At 36.1% G+C, this 18889-nt stretch overlaps 1 protein-coding gene across 10 annotated transcripts in view; it reads left to right on the top strand.

The window, feature by feature from the left end:
- Positions 1–18889, top strand: part of MCTP1 (multiple C2 and transmembrane domain containing 1) — a 1073276-nt gene that overhangs the window by 302687 nt on the left and 751700 nt on the right. For 9 of the 10 annotated variants that reach the window (XM_061424408.1, XM_061424399.1, XM_061424398.1 and 6 more), the window contains exons 4-6: positions 4249–4328; positions 8950–9055; positions 17546–17584. In XM_061424408.1, coding sequence (XP_061280392.1) covers positions 4249–4328; positions 8950–9055; positions 17546–17584 — 225 coding nt within the window. The remainder of the gene's footprint in view (positions 1–4248; positions 4329–8949; positions 9056–17545; positions 17585–18889) is intronic. The other variant, XM_061424406.1, reaches the window with a different exon arrangement.

The raw sequence follows: 18889 nt of genomic DNA, 5'->3' as shown, positions 1-18889 counted from the left end.
AGTATGCCCGTCTCTTTCAGAATTTTGTACTTGTTTTCAACTTATGGATAAAGACCATGTGAAGTTATTGAGTCTTAGAAAGATGGAATCTGCAGTCACAGCTTCATCATAATACTAACTACCATTTACAGAGCACTGTGCTAATTGCCAGACCTGCATTGTCTCATATAATCCTCTCAATAACCCTGTAAGTAACTCTTCTCACCTCCATTTTACAGGTGAATGAGGCTCCCAGAGATGAAGGGTTTGCTTAAGTCCTCCCAGCAATCAAGCTACATAGCTTCTGTTTTCCATTAGAGATAACTAGTTGCAATGGGCACAGTTAGGTTTTGTTTTATTTATTTTATAATGTCAGTTTTATGACTTCAAGTTTAGTTACTCTTTTATAGTGAAATGATTGTTTTGAAACTGCCTAGGTGTGCAGTGCGTCATAGACATACTTGTATGGGTAGCATCTTATATCCTGGGCCAAGGTACCTGGGTACCTATGTGAGCTGAGCACCTTTCCATTGCCTATTCCCATTATGTCTTCTCACTTCACTCACATGCCGCGCTCTCTCACTGTCTTCCTAAGCATCTTACATAAAATAGCGGTTCCCATCAGTCCTGTTCCCTCCAATCGTTTTCTCCATGGCGCTCACCACCACCTAACACGTTTTTTTATTGTCTGCAGCCCATCATATATTAAGGATCCCTCCCTTTATTTTGTTCACTGCTGTATTTCTAGTGCCTTAAGCAGTATTTGGCACATTGCAGGTGCCCATCAAATGTTTTCCAAGTAAATGAATGAATCAATATATAAATCGTTTGAACTACCCCAAATATAAACTCCCCTGAAGTCATAATTACCTATGAACATTTCATTCATTTAAGCTAATAAATTGCCATTTCTATTGAAGCCAGTGTGAGTTGAGTTTTCTGTTACTTGTACCCAAAAGCATTTTAACTTATGCATTTCCTAATCCAGTTTCCATAGAAAACAATTGAATCAAGATGATAAATAAATTCATTGATCAGAATAAAGCATTTCTTGTTCTAAACTTGCTTGAGAATGAAGAGAGGTGTTACTCAGTCCCAATCAGCTTCTACCTAATATTACCTAATGTTTCCAACTCATGGAGCAGAGGGTCTGTGAAAGTAAGGATCCCTTATAAATTGTTCACATTTGAATTCCCAGTGCTTTACCCAGAGTGGGTGCCCAGATTATATTTGTTCAATTTAAAGACGTTCTGTGTCTGAAATCCGTTACAAGAGATGACTCCGACTTCTTCCTAGTCCTGGCATTTGGGGGCAAGTAAAATAAATATTTTAAGCTTTGGATTCCTTATCTGACAAATGGAAGCAATGCTTTTTTCACTGAGTTGTAAAAGAGTGAAATTTATTAAGAAAAATCTATATGATGTGTTTAAGGCAGTGCCTTATATATGGTAAATGTTGGATAAACATTAATCATCATTAACTGTACTTATTGCAGTGGGAGTACTTTTCTTATTTCTCTCTTCTATGCTCTGTATTTTCTGACATTTCACCTAGAGCAATAAATTGACATATAAATTGACAAATACTTTATAGAGCTTGGCTGCAAATTTCATTGCTAACAGTTTCATTAACGGATGGATTCTGGTGTTTGCATTCTTCCCCATGTTAATGCCTTTGCTGATTAATAGGAATTGAGAACTAATGTAAACATCTAGCATTAGGATGGTAGAAAACACTCTCCCCATGAGACTAAACAGAGTTTGAATGTTGAATCACCCATCTGAGCTGTCTATACTGATCAAGTCACTGGATTCTCAGCTTTCCACATTATATGTGTAGATGTACCCCAGGTGTTCTCGTGGGTTATAGGTTGCTGTAGTCTCCCCAAGATTTTAATCCTTAGGCTGATACAACTAGAAGAGATTTCACAAGAGAGATTTCTCTAATTTTGGTGTAGATTTTATGTTGTAAAATACACTACTGCAGCCGTTTGCAAATACCAAGGTGTCAGGTGCGTAAGATATGCCGCTGAGCGGATGACTGAAGCTCAGAAGTGTAATTGATCAAGGAGAATATTTATTGCAGGAGTGCTGTGCTTTCTACAACAAATGTACTCCTGAAAGGTTGTATGTAAATCAAATGACTATAAATTGAATAATTTAAAAGGCATTAGAGGAGCTTATAACTTAAATAAATCCCTTGTGACTCTTCTGATTTAAGAATCCCTTTGTAATGCAAAGTATGTATTTTTTGTTTAAATATCAATTTTCTACACATTAAGTTTTTTTTGAATTGCAGTACACATATATTACTAGAGGGAAAGAAAAAGTAACTGATGCAGGATTTCTGTATATACTATTCCCTCTGCTTAGAGCTTTCTAGCTAGTGTGTCAGGAATTGGGCAGAACAGCGCTGACCAGTGGATTCTCATAGCCTGGAGAGTGCAACGGTCTGGCTCATCCTTTTAAGATCAGACTTACCTGTTCATGCTCATTTACAGTGTGCAATACAGTGAATTTCCATTTGAAAAGGTCAGGCACACCGCTCTAAACTTCATCTAGCAGCAGTTTTTCAGTCTTCAAAGCTTTTCCTGATCTCCAATGTACTTTTTTTCTATTTCATACCTTGTTCTTGTCTTTACAACAGTTATTAAAATTTGTGATTGTAACACCTGGGCACTTCCTTGAATATCACCTGTCTCTCTCACTAAACTATAAGCACTGACAATTCACCACAGTTTACTGAGTGCCTAGCACATTGTCTGGCACATGATAAGTATTTAATCAATGTTGGCTGAGGAATTTCGTGAGTAAGAAAATGTTTGTGTGTGTTAGTTGCTCGGTCATGCCTGACTCTTTGCAATCCCAGGGACTGTAGCCTGCCAGGCTCCTCTGTCCATGGGATTCTCCAGGCAAGGATACTGGAGTGGGTTGCCTTTCCTTCTCCAGGGATCAAACCTGGGTCTCCTGCACTGCAGGCAGATTCTTTACCATCTGAGCTTTACCAGGGAAGCCCAAGAAAATGTTTAAATGGATGGAAATTAGCCAGCTCTTGTTTACTTAGAATTCTTTGAAAATGGCCCTGTCTGATCTAGCTCTGCGTTTTCTGCCCATCTTCCCTCCAGTCTCCATCTTTCTCAATTTGCGTCAGCCACACTGGCTACTGGCTGATTCTTTTTTTTTTTTTCCTAATTTTATTTTATTTTTAAACTTTACATAATTGTATTAGTTTTGCCAAATATCAAAATGAATCCGCCACAGGTATACATGTGTTCCCCATCCTGATTCTTGAACATGCTAATCGCTCACTGTTTCCTTCGCCTGAACTGCTCTTCCCATTCTAGTTGCTTAATCCTTCTCATCATTGCAGGCTCTACACAAACACACTTCCTCCAAGAGGCCTTCCTGGACTCCAGTATAAAATAGCAGCTCCCAACACACTCCCTTACGCTTTTGTCTCCATGGCGCTCCTCGCAGAACTCTACATATCTATTCAGGTTGTTATTGGCTCTCCCAGCTGTGAAACGTAGGATCCAGAAGGTTCAGCACATTGCCTGTCTTGTTCATCATAGTATGAATGTGAACCATGAAAGGCACTAAATAGACACATGATTTTGACAGAAGAAATACAACCTTTTCTTTTTCTGTCTATTTGTTGTTATTAGTTACATTAATATTATCCCTGAATAATTGCTTGTGACAATAAAAACTTAATTTAAGCATAGTATAAATGCATAAAGTGCTATAGGCATAATATCTTAGTGTTTACTTACTATATATGTTTAAAACAACATTGTCCTAGAATGTCAGAGAATATGTCTTCAATGACCTGAAAAACATACAGAAATTGGAGTCCTGTCTTCATCACCTACAGCCCATTATGAAAGACATATTTGTTAAATTTCATACCAACTCAGTTTACCTTTCAGTAATACTAATACACCTTCTATAATGAGGGGTAAATATTCGTAGCCTGTGGTTCCCACATTTTTGATGATTTACTATATTTTATTTGATTTTGTTATTCATCTTCTGTAAAATTCTATTTTGTTTTAAATCAGTAATTTAGTTACAAAATTAAATGTAATTCCCTTTTAATATTTTGTGAGAACTTAGCATTTCAAAACATAAAAACAGAATTTTAAAAATAAATCTGAGGAAATTGTATTGACTCTGGTGACACAGAAAAACTATTTTATAATGAAGATGTTTTCATTTAAGGTTTATATTAGAATTGTTCATAATAATGTCTTTGTCTTTGGCTCGGTAGGTATTTGACTATGACTTTGGACTGCAGGATGACTTTATGGGCTCAGCCTTTCTGGATCTCACACAATTGGAGTTAAACAGGTAACTTTTACACTGTCGTAACCACTATACCTTGTTGTGAAGCTAGACCTTTGCAGCAGAAAATGTCAATAGATCTGGGTTCTTGTTGCTGTTCTGTCAATCATGGTTGAGAGTCTTCATACTAGCCAGCCTTTGTCAAGTATATCTTTCTCACTTACTCAGTGGAAATAATAGTAGCTTCCCGCACTATCTCATTGACAACAACTATTCAGCAAAAAAATTTTTAAGACACCTACTTTTTTTTCCAGAATGTGCCAAAAACCAGGAATCTAGACTGACACAGTCTTTGCTCTCACATTGCTGGTGTGGTTGTAGTGAGGCATGAAGAAGATTATACATGTTAATCATAATCATTAATTTAAGAATGAAGCTACCATTTGATATTGATTGGTATTGATTAATATACCACGGGTCCTAGCTCCGTCAGTAAAACATCTGCCTGCAGTGCAGGAGACCTGGATTTGATTCCTGGGTTGGGAAGATCCCCTGGAGAAGGAAATGGCAACCCACTCCAGTATCTTGCCTGGAGAATCCCACGGACAGAGGATCCTGGTGGGCTACAGTCCGTGGGGTCGTAAGAATCAGACATGACTTAGAGACTAAAACACCACCACAGAAGAAAAAGTAGATTTTCGAAGCTCCAAAGCAGTGTTGAAATGGGTTGCAAAGGAAGCTGTGAACTCAACTTTGGTGGTTTTAGAGATCTTTTAGATGATCGTATTATATATCATCTAGCAGGAATAGTGGAAAGCAGGAAAGCAGAGCAGTAGGCCAGATCACTACTTTATACTTTACATGTAAATGGAATAAATAGTAGAGCCCTTATGTGTTACAGTCTGAGCATGATGGCATCTAATTTGTCTTCCAATGTCATTTGTGCCTCACGCGGGACAAAAGAGCAGCCTTTTCCTTACTTCCTACACGTCCTGCATTCTACCCCAGAATCTAGCGCAGACCATTACTCGATTTACTCAGGGTGATGGCTGGCCCCCCGCCTCCCCATGCCTGTCTTTGAAGGTGTTGTTTGTGGTCAGTTATCATGAAACACCTCCAGCTAGAATGGGCTGTGCTGCTGCTCTCCAAAGGCTACCATTATTTTCTCCCTAGACCCTGCATAAGGATCTGCAAATTACTAACATAAAGCAAAACTTTCTCTTTTTTGCTGTTAAATATAAATTATTGCTGAAAAATATTTTAAGTAGAAAAAAATGGGGATGGTTAAAAAAAGTTCAAAGATTATACGTAAGCATTTGATGTTTACTTTGCCACATTCATTATTTTATGAATTTAGTGGACTATTCCCTCGCCTCCCAACAAATTAAACATTAAGTTACCACTTTAAAAAAATCACACATTCATGTATGTCATTGCATTCTGTGTATAGAAATCAGCAGCTTTTGGGTATAGACAGATGGATAGCAATAGCAGCCATATAAATACTTAGGCTGCTGTATAATGCATTAAGGTATTGTATTTGAAGAAAACAATAATCATCGTAAAGCAATTGCAAATATTCTTAAATCTTTATCATGTAATCATTATAGAAATGTATCAAGGTTTTGCTGTTAATTTTTAATGTAATCATTATTATAGGAAAATGATCCAAATAAAATTGTAACCCCATGTAAAGACATGTGTGTATACATATGTGTATATAATATGTGTGTATGCACCAGTATGTATTATACACATATATAGTATAATGACTAATGTGCATTTGTTAAAAGGATCAAGTTGTTACTCTCAAAGCATTTGCATCACAGCCCTTATAATTTTTGTATATTATCAGTTTGCTTGGTTCCTTATGCTTCAGTTAAAACCTCTAACATCAAAAAACCATCCAGATTTCTCACAGCATCATTCCTTGAATCTGTGAATTAAGAATCATGTGAAAGAGTAGCCTAGGATTATAAAATCTTAGCATTGGAAAGTAGCTGTGGTTCCCCCAAATTGCTTGGGCACATTTGTAAATATATAGATTTCCAGACCCCAGGCTGGATCTACAGCACCAGAGTCATCATGGGTAGAGTTCAGGATCATGCTCTTTTTAAAAGCTTCCTAGTTGATTCTGAAGTGCAGCCAGGATTGGAAGGTTTTTTTTGGACCACCTTTCCCATCAAGCCCTTTCCCCAAGACTAGAATCTGGCTTTATCATTCAGTAAAACTTAAGCTCCATGAAGACAAGTGTCTTATATTTGGGCTTGACCTCTGATTTTTACCCAGAACCTAGTACAGTGTTCATTTCCTGTTTTGTGAGTTAAATGAATAAATGATTGAACAACCAAAGGAACATTCCTAATTTGCTAGCATTTCAAGATTCAAGTCTGATGCTAAATGTTCTGCAGTCACTTAGGTTAATGGAGGACATGAACCCTTTTTTTCAGTATTAATTAAAATATGGAAACAAGATATTATTGTCAGTTGAAGGTATATTTTGCATTATTTTCCAAAAGTTATTGTGGGTAATATTTAGTAATTCATAATCTATCCTCAGAGATACTTTTCTAATTCTGAAGCCTTCTGAGTATTGATCACCTGTTTTAAGTGTTGGTTTCCTTGAATTTCTGAACCTAAAACAGTATTTAGGCATAGGTTTAAATAGCCAAAAATAGAAGTATTATTTTAAATATTAGTAGCTCAGTTAGTAAACAATCTGCCTGCAGTGCAGGAGACCTAGGTTCGATCCCTGGGTCAGAAAGATCCCCTGGAGAAGGAAATGGCAACCCACTCCAGTACTCTTGCCTGGAGAATCCCATGGACAGTCCCTGGGCTACACTCCATGGGGTCGCAAGGGCCAGACACAACTTAGTGACTAAACCACCACTGTTCATTGTTTTAAAGTATGTTTATAATGTATATCAAGCAAATTATATGTTATATTTTCCTCTTCTCCTGCTCATCTGTTTACTTTAATTAGACTCTACCTAGAAGGGTGGGGTGGGTGGGGGTTGGACAAAGGCTCAAAAGGAAGGGAATATACATATACTTGGAGCTGATTCACGTTGTTGTATGGCAGAAACCAACACAACTTGTAAAGCAGTTATCCTTCAATTAAAAATACATTTAAAAAAATCATACTCCTGGTTTAAAAAAAATTCTGAAGACCTAAAAGGAAGGTAGAGGTCAATAAATGACCCTCATTTAGTTGTTGGACTCAAATTTGTAGAAAATAGTTACTCTTGCTTTCTGTGTGTTAAGAGCTCATGGAGACGTGCCTTACAGGTTTCTCTGTACTTCCTTCTGGTACTTTCTTGGCCTTTCCAGTAACTCCATGACCTTTTAGAGCCCCATGAAAGACTGAATGTGTGAACCCAGTTATCCATTTGGCCCATGATTTTATTGGATAACTTAATAGGTTGATGGTATTTTAATAACAAAAACTATGCCAGGAAATTAAAGGAAGGCAAAATTACTTTTCTTCTTAAAAATAATAAATTGTTGATATAAGATATACTTTGGTTTATTCATTTAATGACTGTTTATAACCTTTTTAATATTATATATATATTTTTTTAATTGAAACATAATTGACATACAATGTAGGTTTCAGGTATACAGCATTGTGGTTTGACATTTATAGGCATTACAAAATGATTCCAATAAACGTAGTAACCATCTTGCATCATACAAAGTTATTACAACATTGTTGAGTATATTTTCTGTGCTGTACATTACATCCCCTGTATTTATTTAATGAATGTAAGTTTATGTATCTTAATCCCCTTCATCTATTTGATCTGTTCCCCTGCTTCCTCCCTTCTAGCAACCGTTTGTTCTGTGTATCTATGAGTCTGTTTCTGTTTTGTTTTGTTTGTTCATTTGTTTTGTTTTGTTTTAGATTCAGCACATAACTGAAATCATACAGTATTTGTCTTTGTGTGACTTAATTCACTTAGCATAATACCCTCCAAGTCCATCCATATTGTTGCAAATGGCACGGTTTCGCTATTTTTATGGCTGAGTAGTATTCCTTTGTATATGCATACCACATCTTATTTATCCATTCATCTGTTGGTGGAGACTTTGGTTGCTTCCATACCTTGGCTATTGTAAACAATGCTACAATAAACATAGGAGTGCCTGTATCTCTTCCAATTAGTATTTTTGTTTTCTTTGGATAGATACCCAGGCAGGAGTGGAACTGCCTGATCATCTGGTAGTTCTATTTTTAATTATTTGTGGAACCCCCATACCATTTTCCATAGTGGCCTCGCCAATTTAAATTTCCACTAACAATGTACAAGTGTTTCTTTTTCTCTACAATCTCACCAACACTTACTTGTTGCTTCTTTGGTAATTGCCATTCTGACAGGTGTGAGGTGATATCTCATTGTATTTTGCTTTGTATTTCCCTACTAATTAGTGGGTTTTGAGGATTGTTTTATGTGTCTGTTGGCCATGCGTATATCCCTTCTTGCAAACATGTCTGTTTAGGTCCTCTGCCCATTTTTAAATCCAATTGCTTAGGGTTTTTTGATATTGAATTATATGAGTTCTTTACACATTTTGGGTATTAAACACTATTGGATGCTACCATTTGCAACTATCTTTTCACGTTCCGTAGATTGCCTTTTGCTACTGGTTTCCTGCATGCTCAATATCTTAACATTTTATATCATAGGCCCACGGATGTGACCTTAACACTGAAAGATCCCCATTATCCTGACCATGATCTTGGAATCATTTTGCTCTCAGTCATCCTTACCCCTAAAGAAGGAGAACATGTGGTAAGTTCCCACAGAGTCTGGTTGTAGCTTTCTTGCTCCTGCTTGTTTGAATGTTGTTAGCCTTCTCTGAACACAGAGGTAATATTAAAGAGAAGCAGCGTAAGAAAGTCTGGCCTTTTCTTTGTTTCTATGAGTATCTTGTGTATCAGCAGTCTAGGTGTATCGCGTCTTTTGAATTCAAATTTCTTATTCTGTTCTCTAGGTCAGGACCTCTTCCTGTAAATAAGAGACATATTTGCATGTTTTATCATAATTTTATTTTCCAATTTCAGACATGTTATATTGTAGCGAACAGTGATATTCACTCAGGGATTATATTTACTGGTGAATTGAATATTTTGAATTCCACCTAGAGATATCCAGAGCCTACTGTTTTGATTGTACTGTCAAATGTACCATAACAAAGAAAATGAGGTGAAATTACAATAGAATTTCTGCTTTCTGGTATTTGTTTGATGAATGATAAGTGAGTACTTTTCATCTTCTTGGTGGGCTTCCAATATTGGCAGTACCAATCTTCTAGCCTTGGCTGTCTGTACTTCCTTGCACACCATGCTACTATGAGAAACTGACAAGAGATACAGGAACTCCAGCACTGTTGAAGCGACGGTAAAAAAATATATATATGCAGGTTTGACCTGCATCGATATGCTTGCCAGTACACTTTCTGCCTCAATTTACCAAAGATTATTTATTAGACTCAGGGTACTTTCATGTACTAAGAGCTATTCTCATTAATTCTGATTGCAACACATTTTAAGAGTAGACATATTTAATAATTTTTAGGCAAATTTAAACACTCTTTTTCAGCAATGTGTGTATTGCTGTCTTAAAATATTGCATGATTAAAGTTGGTATATGTTTTCTACTGGAAAGGTATTAATATTATTGGCATTTTCCCCTAGATTGTAAGTAAATATAGCGAGTTACAGTTTCAAATGGGGAAGCGTTTTAAACTCATTGAGAAACTCACCTTTTGCAATGGACTTTTCTCTATCCTTTTTAAAATTAAACAATGAGCATACCTATTCATATATAATATTTGTTAAGTATGATTTAAGTCTCTATACTTTATTCAGTGAGGAAGAAAATGTTCTTTTTGAACAAGTGCTATCTGATAATAGCTACATTGAGAATTTAGCAGGGTGAAAGAATGTATGTACATTCATAGGCATAGTCTCTTGTGGGCAAATGAAAGGGTAGGTGATGTTTTTTCACAGAGAACATTTATAAATACAATTTTGAAAGTCACCAATTCAGAATATAATATTTCACCCAGTATAAACCAAGGAGTATATCCTATCTGGCTAGTCCATACACAGGAATAAAGTATAAATATTCATTTATTCTTTTATTCAAATTAATCTGGTATTCATCAGGAACCTGCTATGAGCTAAATCCTATGCTAGACCCTTGATCTTCCCTGCTGGCTCAGTGGTAAAGAATCTGCCTGCCAACGCAGGAGATGCAGGTTCAATCCCTGGGTTGGGAAAGATCTCCTGGAAAAGGAAATGGCAACCCACTCCAGTGTTCTTGCCTGGGAAATCCCACAGACAGAGAAGCCCGGCAAACTATAGCCCGTGGGGATGCTAAAGAATCAGGCACAACTTAGCAACTAAAACAGCAACAACACGCTAGACCTTTAGGATTCAGTAGAGCTGAAATGCAGTGGAGAGCTCAGAAATCAAATGATCCCAGAAGGAGATGTAAAATGACAGCTGTTTTAAGTGCCATGAAAGAGCAGTGACGTGCTGCTGTAGAGAAAACAGAGGTGAATTTGTTCTAGTCATGGGAACAGCATTCTCTAAAGAAGTCAAATGAGACACGAGATCTGAAGTGCGAATAGGAGTTGATAAAAGCAAAAAACAAAGAAAAAACAAAAACAGAGGAGGTATTTGAAGCAGAAGAGATAGCACAGGCAAAGGCTCTATAGCTAGGGAAACCAAGCTGCACTCCGAGAACTGAAAGAGTACTGGAGCTTAGAGAAGGGTGGAAGCAGACTGTGGGAGATCTTAGTGCATGATGACAGTCAAAGGGAGGCACCCAGACTGTGTTAGGACTGTTGGCCATGTTAAAGTTCGTGGTCTTTCCCCAAAGAGCAACGGGGAGCCATTGAAAAGTCTGTAAATGGGAAGCGGCATAATTGTATTTGCCTTTTGTTGTGCAGCTACACTGTAGAAAAGAGATGAAAGAGTAAGAATAGATGTTTGGAGACCAACTAGGAAGCTGTTTTAAAAATTCTGGTGGGAAATGATGGAGATTTGGATTAGAGTTGTCCGACGCAGAGATGGAAGGAAATGAAAAAGTTTATCTATCGGAGGTGAAATCAACAAAACTTGGTGACAGAATATTCTTGTTTGGTGATGTTTTGTTACTTTATGAAAGACAGCACTTCATAAATGAAAATAACCAAGTGCCTGAGGTCTTAGGTGTCCCCAGAATATCCGAACTGGCAGTATTACTGAGGATCCAAATATATACAACTGTTTTAGTTATTCGGGTGACTTCATGATGAAAGGTCTGCTGATTTTCTACATTAAAAGAATATTTATTAAATATTTTAACATCAGACTGAGGGTTTAAGGGATCAAATTGGTATCAAGAGACTTTATGATGAAGTAGCTGAATTCTAAATTACTCAGAAATATAGCACTGGTAGAGTAATTCCAGAAATTAGTTTTTCTTCAACAATTCTTGCAAAAATCCTTCCATCTCCATTGCTGCTCAAACATATTTAGGCACCATTTCTTTCTAACTAGGAAAAATCATTTTAGAATATGACAGTGCCTGGTTACTTATCATCAGTGGTTTATCAAACATGAATAGGAAAGGAAACAGGGTATACGAAACTGTTAACGTATCAGAAACCTGGTATTGTTAATTATCTTTTCTTCGTTTTCCTTTCTCCTTATTGTATCTGTCCAGCCACATTCTCCCTTAACATTTCAAGATTCTTCTTGAAATCTTCATGCCATTTTCTTGATTCAGATCTTTTTGGCTAACTTAGTTTTATGGAAGAAATCTTTTACTGCCAAGTATTTTTCCTTTGTTGCCTTACTTTATACCTCCAAATAGCACTAGATTGTTTCTGCTGCAGCAACTGAAAACCAATGTCTTTTCCCTTCCCATTTTGGATACTCTGTCCTCTGCACCAGAGAAGCAAGTGGCTTATCAGCACCCAGTGCCGCAGAAAAGGCACAGTGGGTGCAGCCTGTACCGGAGACGGCCTCTGGCTGGTAAAGCCCGTCTTGACCTCAGCAACACCCGAGAACCAGAGAGAAGGGTGACCTGGAGGACCTGGTCCTCCTTGTGGTTGGACCAATAGCTGGGAGCTTGGAGTTGGTTATTGAGAAGCAGCTGGGTTAGGGGCAGGGGAGGAAGCACGAAAGGTCCCCTATAGGAAATCCTATCAGGATCTCCAATATCCTGGCTAGTCTGATTCCTAGACTGGGCTTGCGGCTTCTGTGCATATGCTTTACATGATGAAAATTTCTAACCAAGACACATGAATTAGGTGGGGAGCCACCTTTTGTTTATTTTGGTCTATATAGCAGTTCTAGAGCTGTTTATTAATTACTGTCTCTAAAATTGGTAAGCGACCCTAGTTGGGAGATTTTTGAACCTCTGAATAAATGTCATTTGTAGGCATCTATTGAATAAAACCACTTACTGGCCACCTATATGCATTATGCTAAGTTGTATAACTCCTTCTTTATTCTTCTTCTAAGTGTTCAGTGACCTCTGGCTATTTCTCTAACATGGAAATGGAAACTCCTGATGAAGGCTTTAATCTTCTCCAGCAAAGGAACATATATTCCCTCACTTGTAACCTTTGTCCCAGCAAAATATAGACTCCTGCACAGCTCACCTCCTCTCAAGTCCAAGCTTTCTCCAGCATGACTTTTCCTACCTAAAATACACTTCTACTTACTGTACTTCACCTTGACTCCATCCTATACCCTGTCCCTCCTGGTTTAAGAAATAATAATTTATAAGTATTTACAGATATTTAAAATTATTGTTTCTGCTTACCTTTCTTATGATGACTCCTCTTAGAACCTAGTCCAGCTTTCTGTACCTGGTTGATTTTCAGTGGGCTGTAGATAAATCTCAAGGAGGATTTGATGGAATGCCTCAAAGGTTCAAGGGAAAGTATTTTAAGTTTCCTTCTTCAATATTCAAATCCCTGAGGTTGTCACAAACAATATTGGAAATAATGATTTAATGTTCCTTTGGAACTCTTAAATTTTATATTGATGATAATCTGATTAAAATCAGTCTATACTGCTCGTCTTGAGATTTCTAACCATGACAATGAATTAGAAGCACATCACTGTATTTTCTTCATTTGGTAACATGCCTAGTATTTATTGGCTAAATATATTTACCTGGAATACATTAGAAATTTCTTGGTTAAAAGCAACTCAATTATCCAGTGTACCTTCAAATTAAACTTTTAATATGCCTGAAATATATAATGTATTGCTGCAATGAAAATGACATGCTGAACTTTCACAAATTACCTAAGAATAAATCTTATTTAGAGAAATTCAAATGCATAATGCAGAAAACCAGAATCAGTTTACTAAATGCTTCATAATTCCATTTAATATTCAGAATGATGCATAGGGAAGGAATAGAGGATGATTTTGCTTTGACCTTCTCACAGCAAAATTATGAGTTCTGTTCTCTTTGATTATTGGCTCAGAAATGATCTATTTTAAGCTTTTGGAACTTAAGACTTAGTTCAAAAAGCACATGTTTATTCTTACGCCTGTGTTTATAAAACTTAACTAAATATTTTATATGGATTCACATGGAGAATGGATAGTATGAGTTTCAAGAGCCATTGACAAATAAATCCTAACCATCAGATAGGAAATAGAACATTAATGTTAAGAAATCCTATCAAAAGTGGGAAGGAATGAGTAACTGGAAACAGAGGACTTAGCATCACAAAGTTCTCAGAGTTCTAAATCAATTTTCATGCCCGTGTTTAATACACTATTAATACTGACATTACGTTTCATGATCACATGGTTGCGATGAGTTCTCCTTGTATGAACAGGAGAAATTTCTCCCTGTGAGAACAGTTCTCCTTCTGGAACTCAGTAAAAAGGAAGAACAAGTTGAAAACCTTATCAGCCTACTGTATTTACTAAAGCCTGTCAAACATACAAGATCTAATTATAGCTAATTAAGAAATATACATGAGTCATAACAAAAGTATTTCATGGTTACTTATGTTAAAATCTTCTCCATTGAGTCATGATTCTTTTGTAAAAAATCTCAGTTGTGTACAGATACATATATGTATGTATGTGTGAACAGATACATATATGTATGTATGTGTGTATGTTCATGTGTATATATACACACACACACATATATGTGTGTGTGTGTGTTTTAATTTTCAGTGCTGCGTGTGTGAGAAACCAAAACCTTCCTGGGGGCACGCTGATGACTTGCATGATGCAACTGTCATTTCTGCTTTGAATGCATGTCCTGTGTAGGCCCTGTAGTGTGCAGTACATACATGTGAGTCCTATATGTGGTATTTTGGTCTGATTGTGTGTGTGAGTTCTTTCTGGCTCTTTTTCTAGCAGAGTTCAATCCACAACTTTCTTCATTGGTGAATTTGTGGAATAAAAGTGAGTTAATTTGTGTTACACACTCTCTTAGATAACCTAGACCTATGGATTGGCTAAAGCTAAAAAGTAGAAAATTTTAAGAAACATATGAATTAACCTTAGTTGATCTTTAGTGAATTTATTTTTCTTGGTAGTTTATTTTTGAAAATTTTTTGAATTCTTTCATAACCTAACATTTGGGGAAAATCCATCTATAAACATACAATACATGTGTTTTATAATATGTAGGTACCATAATATCTAGCCGTTCTGTGATTTTTTATATCTATAATAGCCATGTAATTGCCTTAAAAAAATCACTGCAACAAAAGATAAAAACAAAACATGGATTGAGAATGTGAAACTTCTAAAAACCCAAAGATTCTGCAACTCTCAGAGAGTCATATTTTAATGTACTTATGCCTTTTATTGGGCTTCAAAGAGGTTGAGTTGCTAATAAAAGGTTTGAATTGTACTATGATATTAGATAATGACACTTTCAAAAACATATTCATATGTTTCTCAGCTGAAGATCAAAGAGCAAAAACTAAATCTTGTTTTTCTAGAATTTGCTTCATCTCCTGTCTTTAACATTCCCCAATCTTTCTTCTCTAATATGTCCCACAGTTAGCGAAGGTAACAATGTTAATATTGATAGTATGTCTGTTAAATTCACTTTTTAAAAACCTTTTTTACTGTTTTCAGTTTTATTGAATCTACCTTCACCCAACCATCTAAAAAACAAAAGAGAATTGGGACTGAGATACCTAAACCCACTGGTTAGCAGGTTGGATTCGCTCAATAAGCAGAAATTTTGTTATAAAATCCAGGGCCATTTTGAGAGTCATTGGATTTATAATTGAACTCTAGAGAGTGAATCAGAAAATAAGGAATTAGTCCCTGTAACTGCCCAATCTTTCTATTTACACTTGGGGAAATTACTGGCCTTTTGTTTGTATCAGAATCCCAATCTGAAAAATAATACCATGCAGCTTATTGGTAAAACTGATTTTGAGAGACAGTAAAATACCAAACCTGTAGTTAGCTTTACATATAAAAGGTTAATTGCATACAGCGGTTACGAGTCAGGGCGTGTGGCTTTGCCAGGAGCAGTGAATCTGTGTAACATCGAGTGTGGCCCTGAGGTTCAACTCCTCTCGTGTTCTTAGCCATTTTTTCATAGGACAGCATTTCTTACAAAATGGAACTTTGTAAGATTCTTAAAGACTAGTTGATGATGATAAATGGCCATGAGATAAGAGATTTTAGTTTTTGATTTACTTGTGTTAATTATTCTCACCTGATTTGACACAAGAACTTGTCCCTAGGAATTACCATTCTTTGTTCATTGAAACTTTCTGAGAAAGTTGAACATGTGCAGTATGACTCCTAACTGGGACAGTTTTGATACACTTGGCATACCATGAAAGTATTTCATGCTCAGTTGACTTTAATGGTGAGGAGAATGTGGTGGTGGTGATGGCGATGATCATGGTGGTGATGACAATGACAATACTCATTTGTCATCAACCACAGACATCTGTTAAACACCCATCTCCACAGCCCAATGGTGGGTTTTGCTGCTTCAGAATAAGTTGGACATTAGTAATTAGAAAAAAATATAATACTTTGCAGTTCATGACTCCATTTGAAAAAAATAGGGAACTAGTGTAAACTTGGGAAATCTACTTCTCTTCCATATTTTGGTTAATATTTAACTCAGAGTGTATATAGAGAGAATATAATCCATAAAACCACTGTCTACGTAAAAGCGGGATATAGCCTTATCTTTGACAATTTTATGATTTTTTCTCATTTCCTATGCTAGAACTTCTACATAATTCCTTTGTCTTGGTTCAAGCCAAAGGTTGACTTCTAAATGACTTAATCTTATATTAAGATCTTTCCCTTTTTGTATTTTTGTAATTTGTGAGTGGTTTCTGAAATGGTCTTGCTTTACAGTGAATTTTGCTGAAGGAGATAGAGTTCTTAAAAGGCACCAGTGCTCTTCCTTGATACACAAATACAGCTAGCATTTCTATTAACTGTATTCTTTGCTCCAAATATTCCCTAGTCCCTACTGCATCTGCCTTAAAGGTAATAATAAAGCTGAGAGTAAGGAGGTTACCCAGAAGTTAATACCTCCATGTTCATTGAGAATTTTTCCTTTTAAATGGAGAGGAAATTAAAAGTCATTGTATTTTTATGAGTTACTTTATGTGAGAGACCAATGATCTTGGGCACTCATCATGAACTTTCATGAAACTTAATGAAAACTTCAAGTCATAACACCTCTTACTATGACATGAAAAAACTTTACAGGATCTGAAATGGCTATTAGGAAGATCCACTAATAACCATCACAATATGCAGCACTTTTTCTCAGTTGAAAGCATTTGAAAACCCTGATGTAATTACAGACTAACTGGAAGCAGACACAAATCTAAGACGCCATCAATGCAACAGACTTTGAATGTGTTTAAGGAGGAAAATTATATACCCAGTAAAGTCATGATACATCCTCAGCCTCCACTACCAAAAGGAACAATTGCTAATTGGGAGACGCAATGCATTTTTTTCCTGTCGATAAGATATTTCAAATTTTCCATTCTATTTAAAATCTACTGTCCCATTTCTTTGTACAAAAGGATAAAGCAAATGAACTCTTACCAGAAAGACTGCTTGAATGTTAAAGGTGCTTCTTCTAGCTGTGTGTACCAGAAAAAACAATTTTTGTCTTGTGTAATTGTTGCTGGAAACCGTTTGCTGTTTAAATGTTAAGCTCCCTCCAAAAAACAATTGGCTGCCCTGACCTGTGCTTGAGTGATAAGATAATGAAAATGCTTTATTTCATTTACAGACAATGCTAATGAGGAAGAGTTGGAAAAGATCAAGTAAGGTAATGCTTAGCATGTGATCTTTCAGCTTTTCTCGTTGAGAAGAACTATCAGCTGCTTTCCCAGGCTCTCTCATACCCCTTCAAACTACACCTCAGAATTTCATCACTCTTCACTTTTTTCTTTTTTTCCCCACGAACTTTAAGCCAATCATGTGATGCTTTTTCAGTAAATAGAAATCACTCTGATCAATCACATCCAAACCATCCTCTTGCTAATCTTGGGTCACTTTTGAGCATCATTCTCAGCATCTGGTTTCTGTTCTGGGCACCACAGGGTCTAGAAAATGCCTTTGCTTCAGATCAGGTTTAAAATAATGGCACTAGGGTAGGGACAACTCCAGAGAGGAGGAATATCCATGTAATTTACTGTTTTCTTTCACTGAAAACCGAGTCTGAGGTTTTCTAAACTCAAAAATCCCTTTATTGCTACATCTTTGAAGTGCATAATGAGAACAGTTTTCTGTCATTGCTTCTCCTCTCACTTCAAGAAATAAATGGCAGGTGGGAACGAGAGGAGTTTATAGTTCTTGTAAGTTACCAAGCCCTGGCTCTTCCTATAACTTGTAAAATATAAAAGATCTATTCTAAGCTTCTAATCTGTTCAGTGGTGGTACCACGTACACAAATAAATGTCAAGATGAAACCGACTTTTGTATGACTACTCCTTGGAATAAATCTAAAGGATTTTATTTGTAAAGATCATTTTTGCTCAAATTTCTATTTTACAATATTGGTACTCCTTTTGAATAGTGACTTATTTTTTTAGACCCTGGAACATAACAATCTTTTTTCTTCCATTCTGATTGAATCATGCTATTATTTAAATTTTTCTTTAATTTTGTCACTTTCATTATCGTGAATTAAGAAAATACTTATAGCAACATGATTATTTATGGTAATGTCTTAATTTGCTTTAACCAGAATTTCTTACTGTAAAAACTTTCTTCCCGGTTATTGTAGAATTAGCAGCCAAAAGATAATTTGGATCATAAAAAGGTCAGGTCCACATTAAAAATCACCTTTATCATTTTAATAAAATTAAAAACATTTAATTTTAAAACATTAAAAACATTGCCAAATATTTTTCACCTAGTGTTCCCTAGGTTTTCTCCTGGCCAAAATAAAATTTCAAAAATCTTAAGGAAATATTTGCACTGTTCATATTTGTATTACATTTTTTTCTTTGTAATTATACTTCAAAATTAGTATTATATTAAAGATATATATGTTTAAAAATTCATGTAACTTGACTTTCTTCATTATGTGTCTACATTATACTATATCTGTGTAAAAACATTGTAATCT

The sequence above is a fragment of the Bos javanicus genome, chromosome 7, assembly GCF_032452875.1.
Source record: "Bos javanicus breed banteng chromosome 7, ARS-OSU_banteng_1.0, whole genome shotgun sequence".
NCBI lineage: Eukaryota > Metazoa > Chordata > Mammalia > Artiodactyla > Bovidae > Bos > Bos javanicus.
Note: the sequence above shows the minus strand (reverse complement) of the source record. Positions and strands in the feature narration are given on the sequence as shown.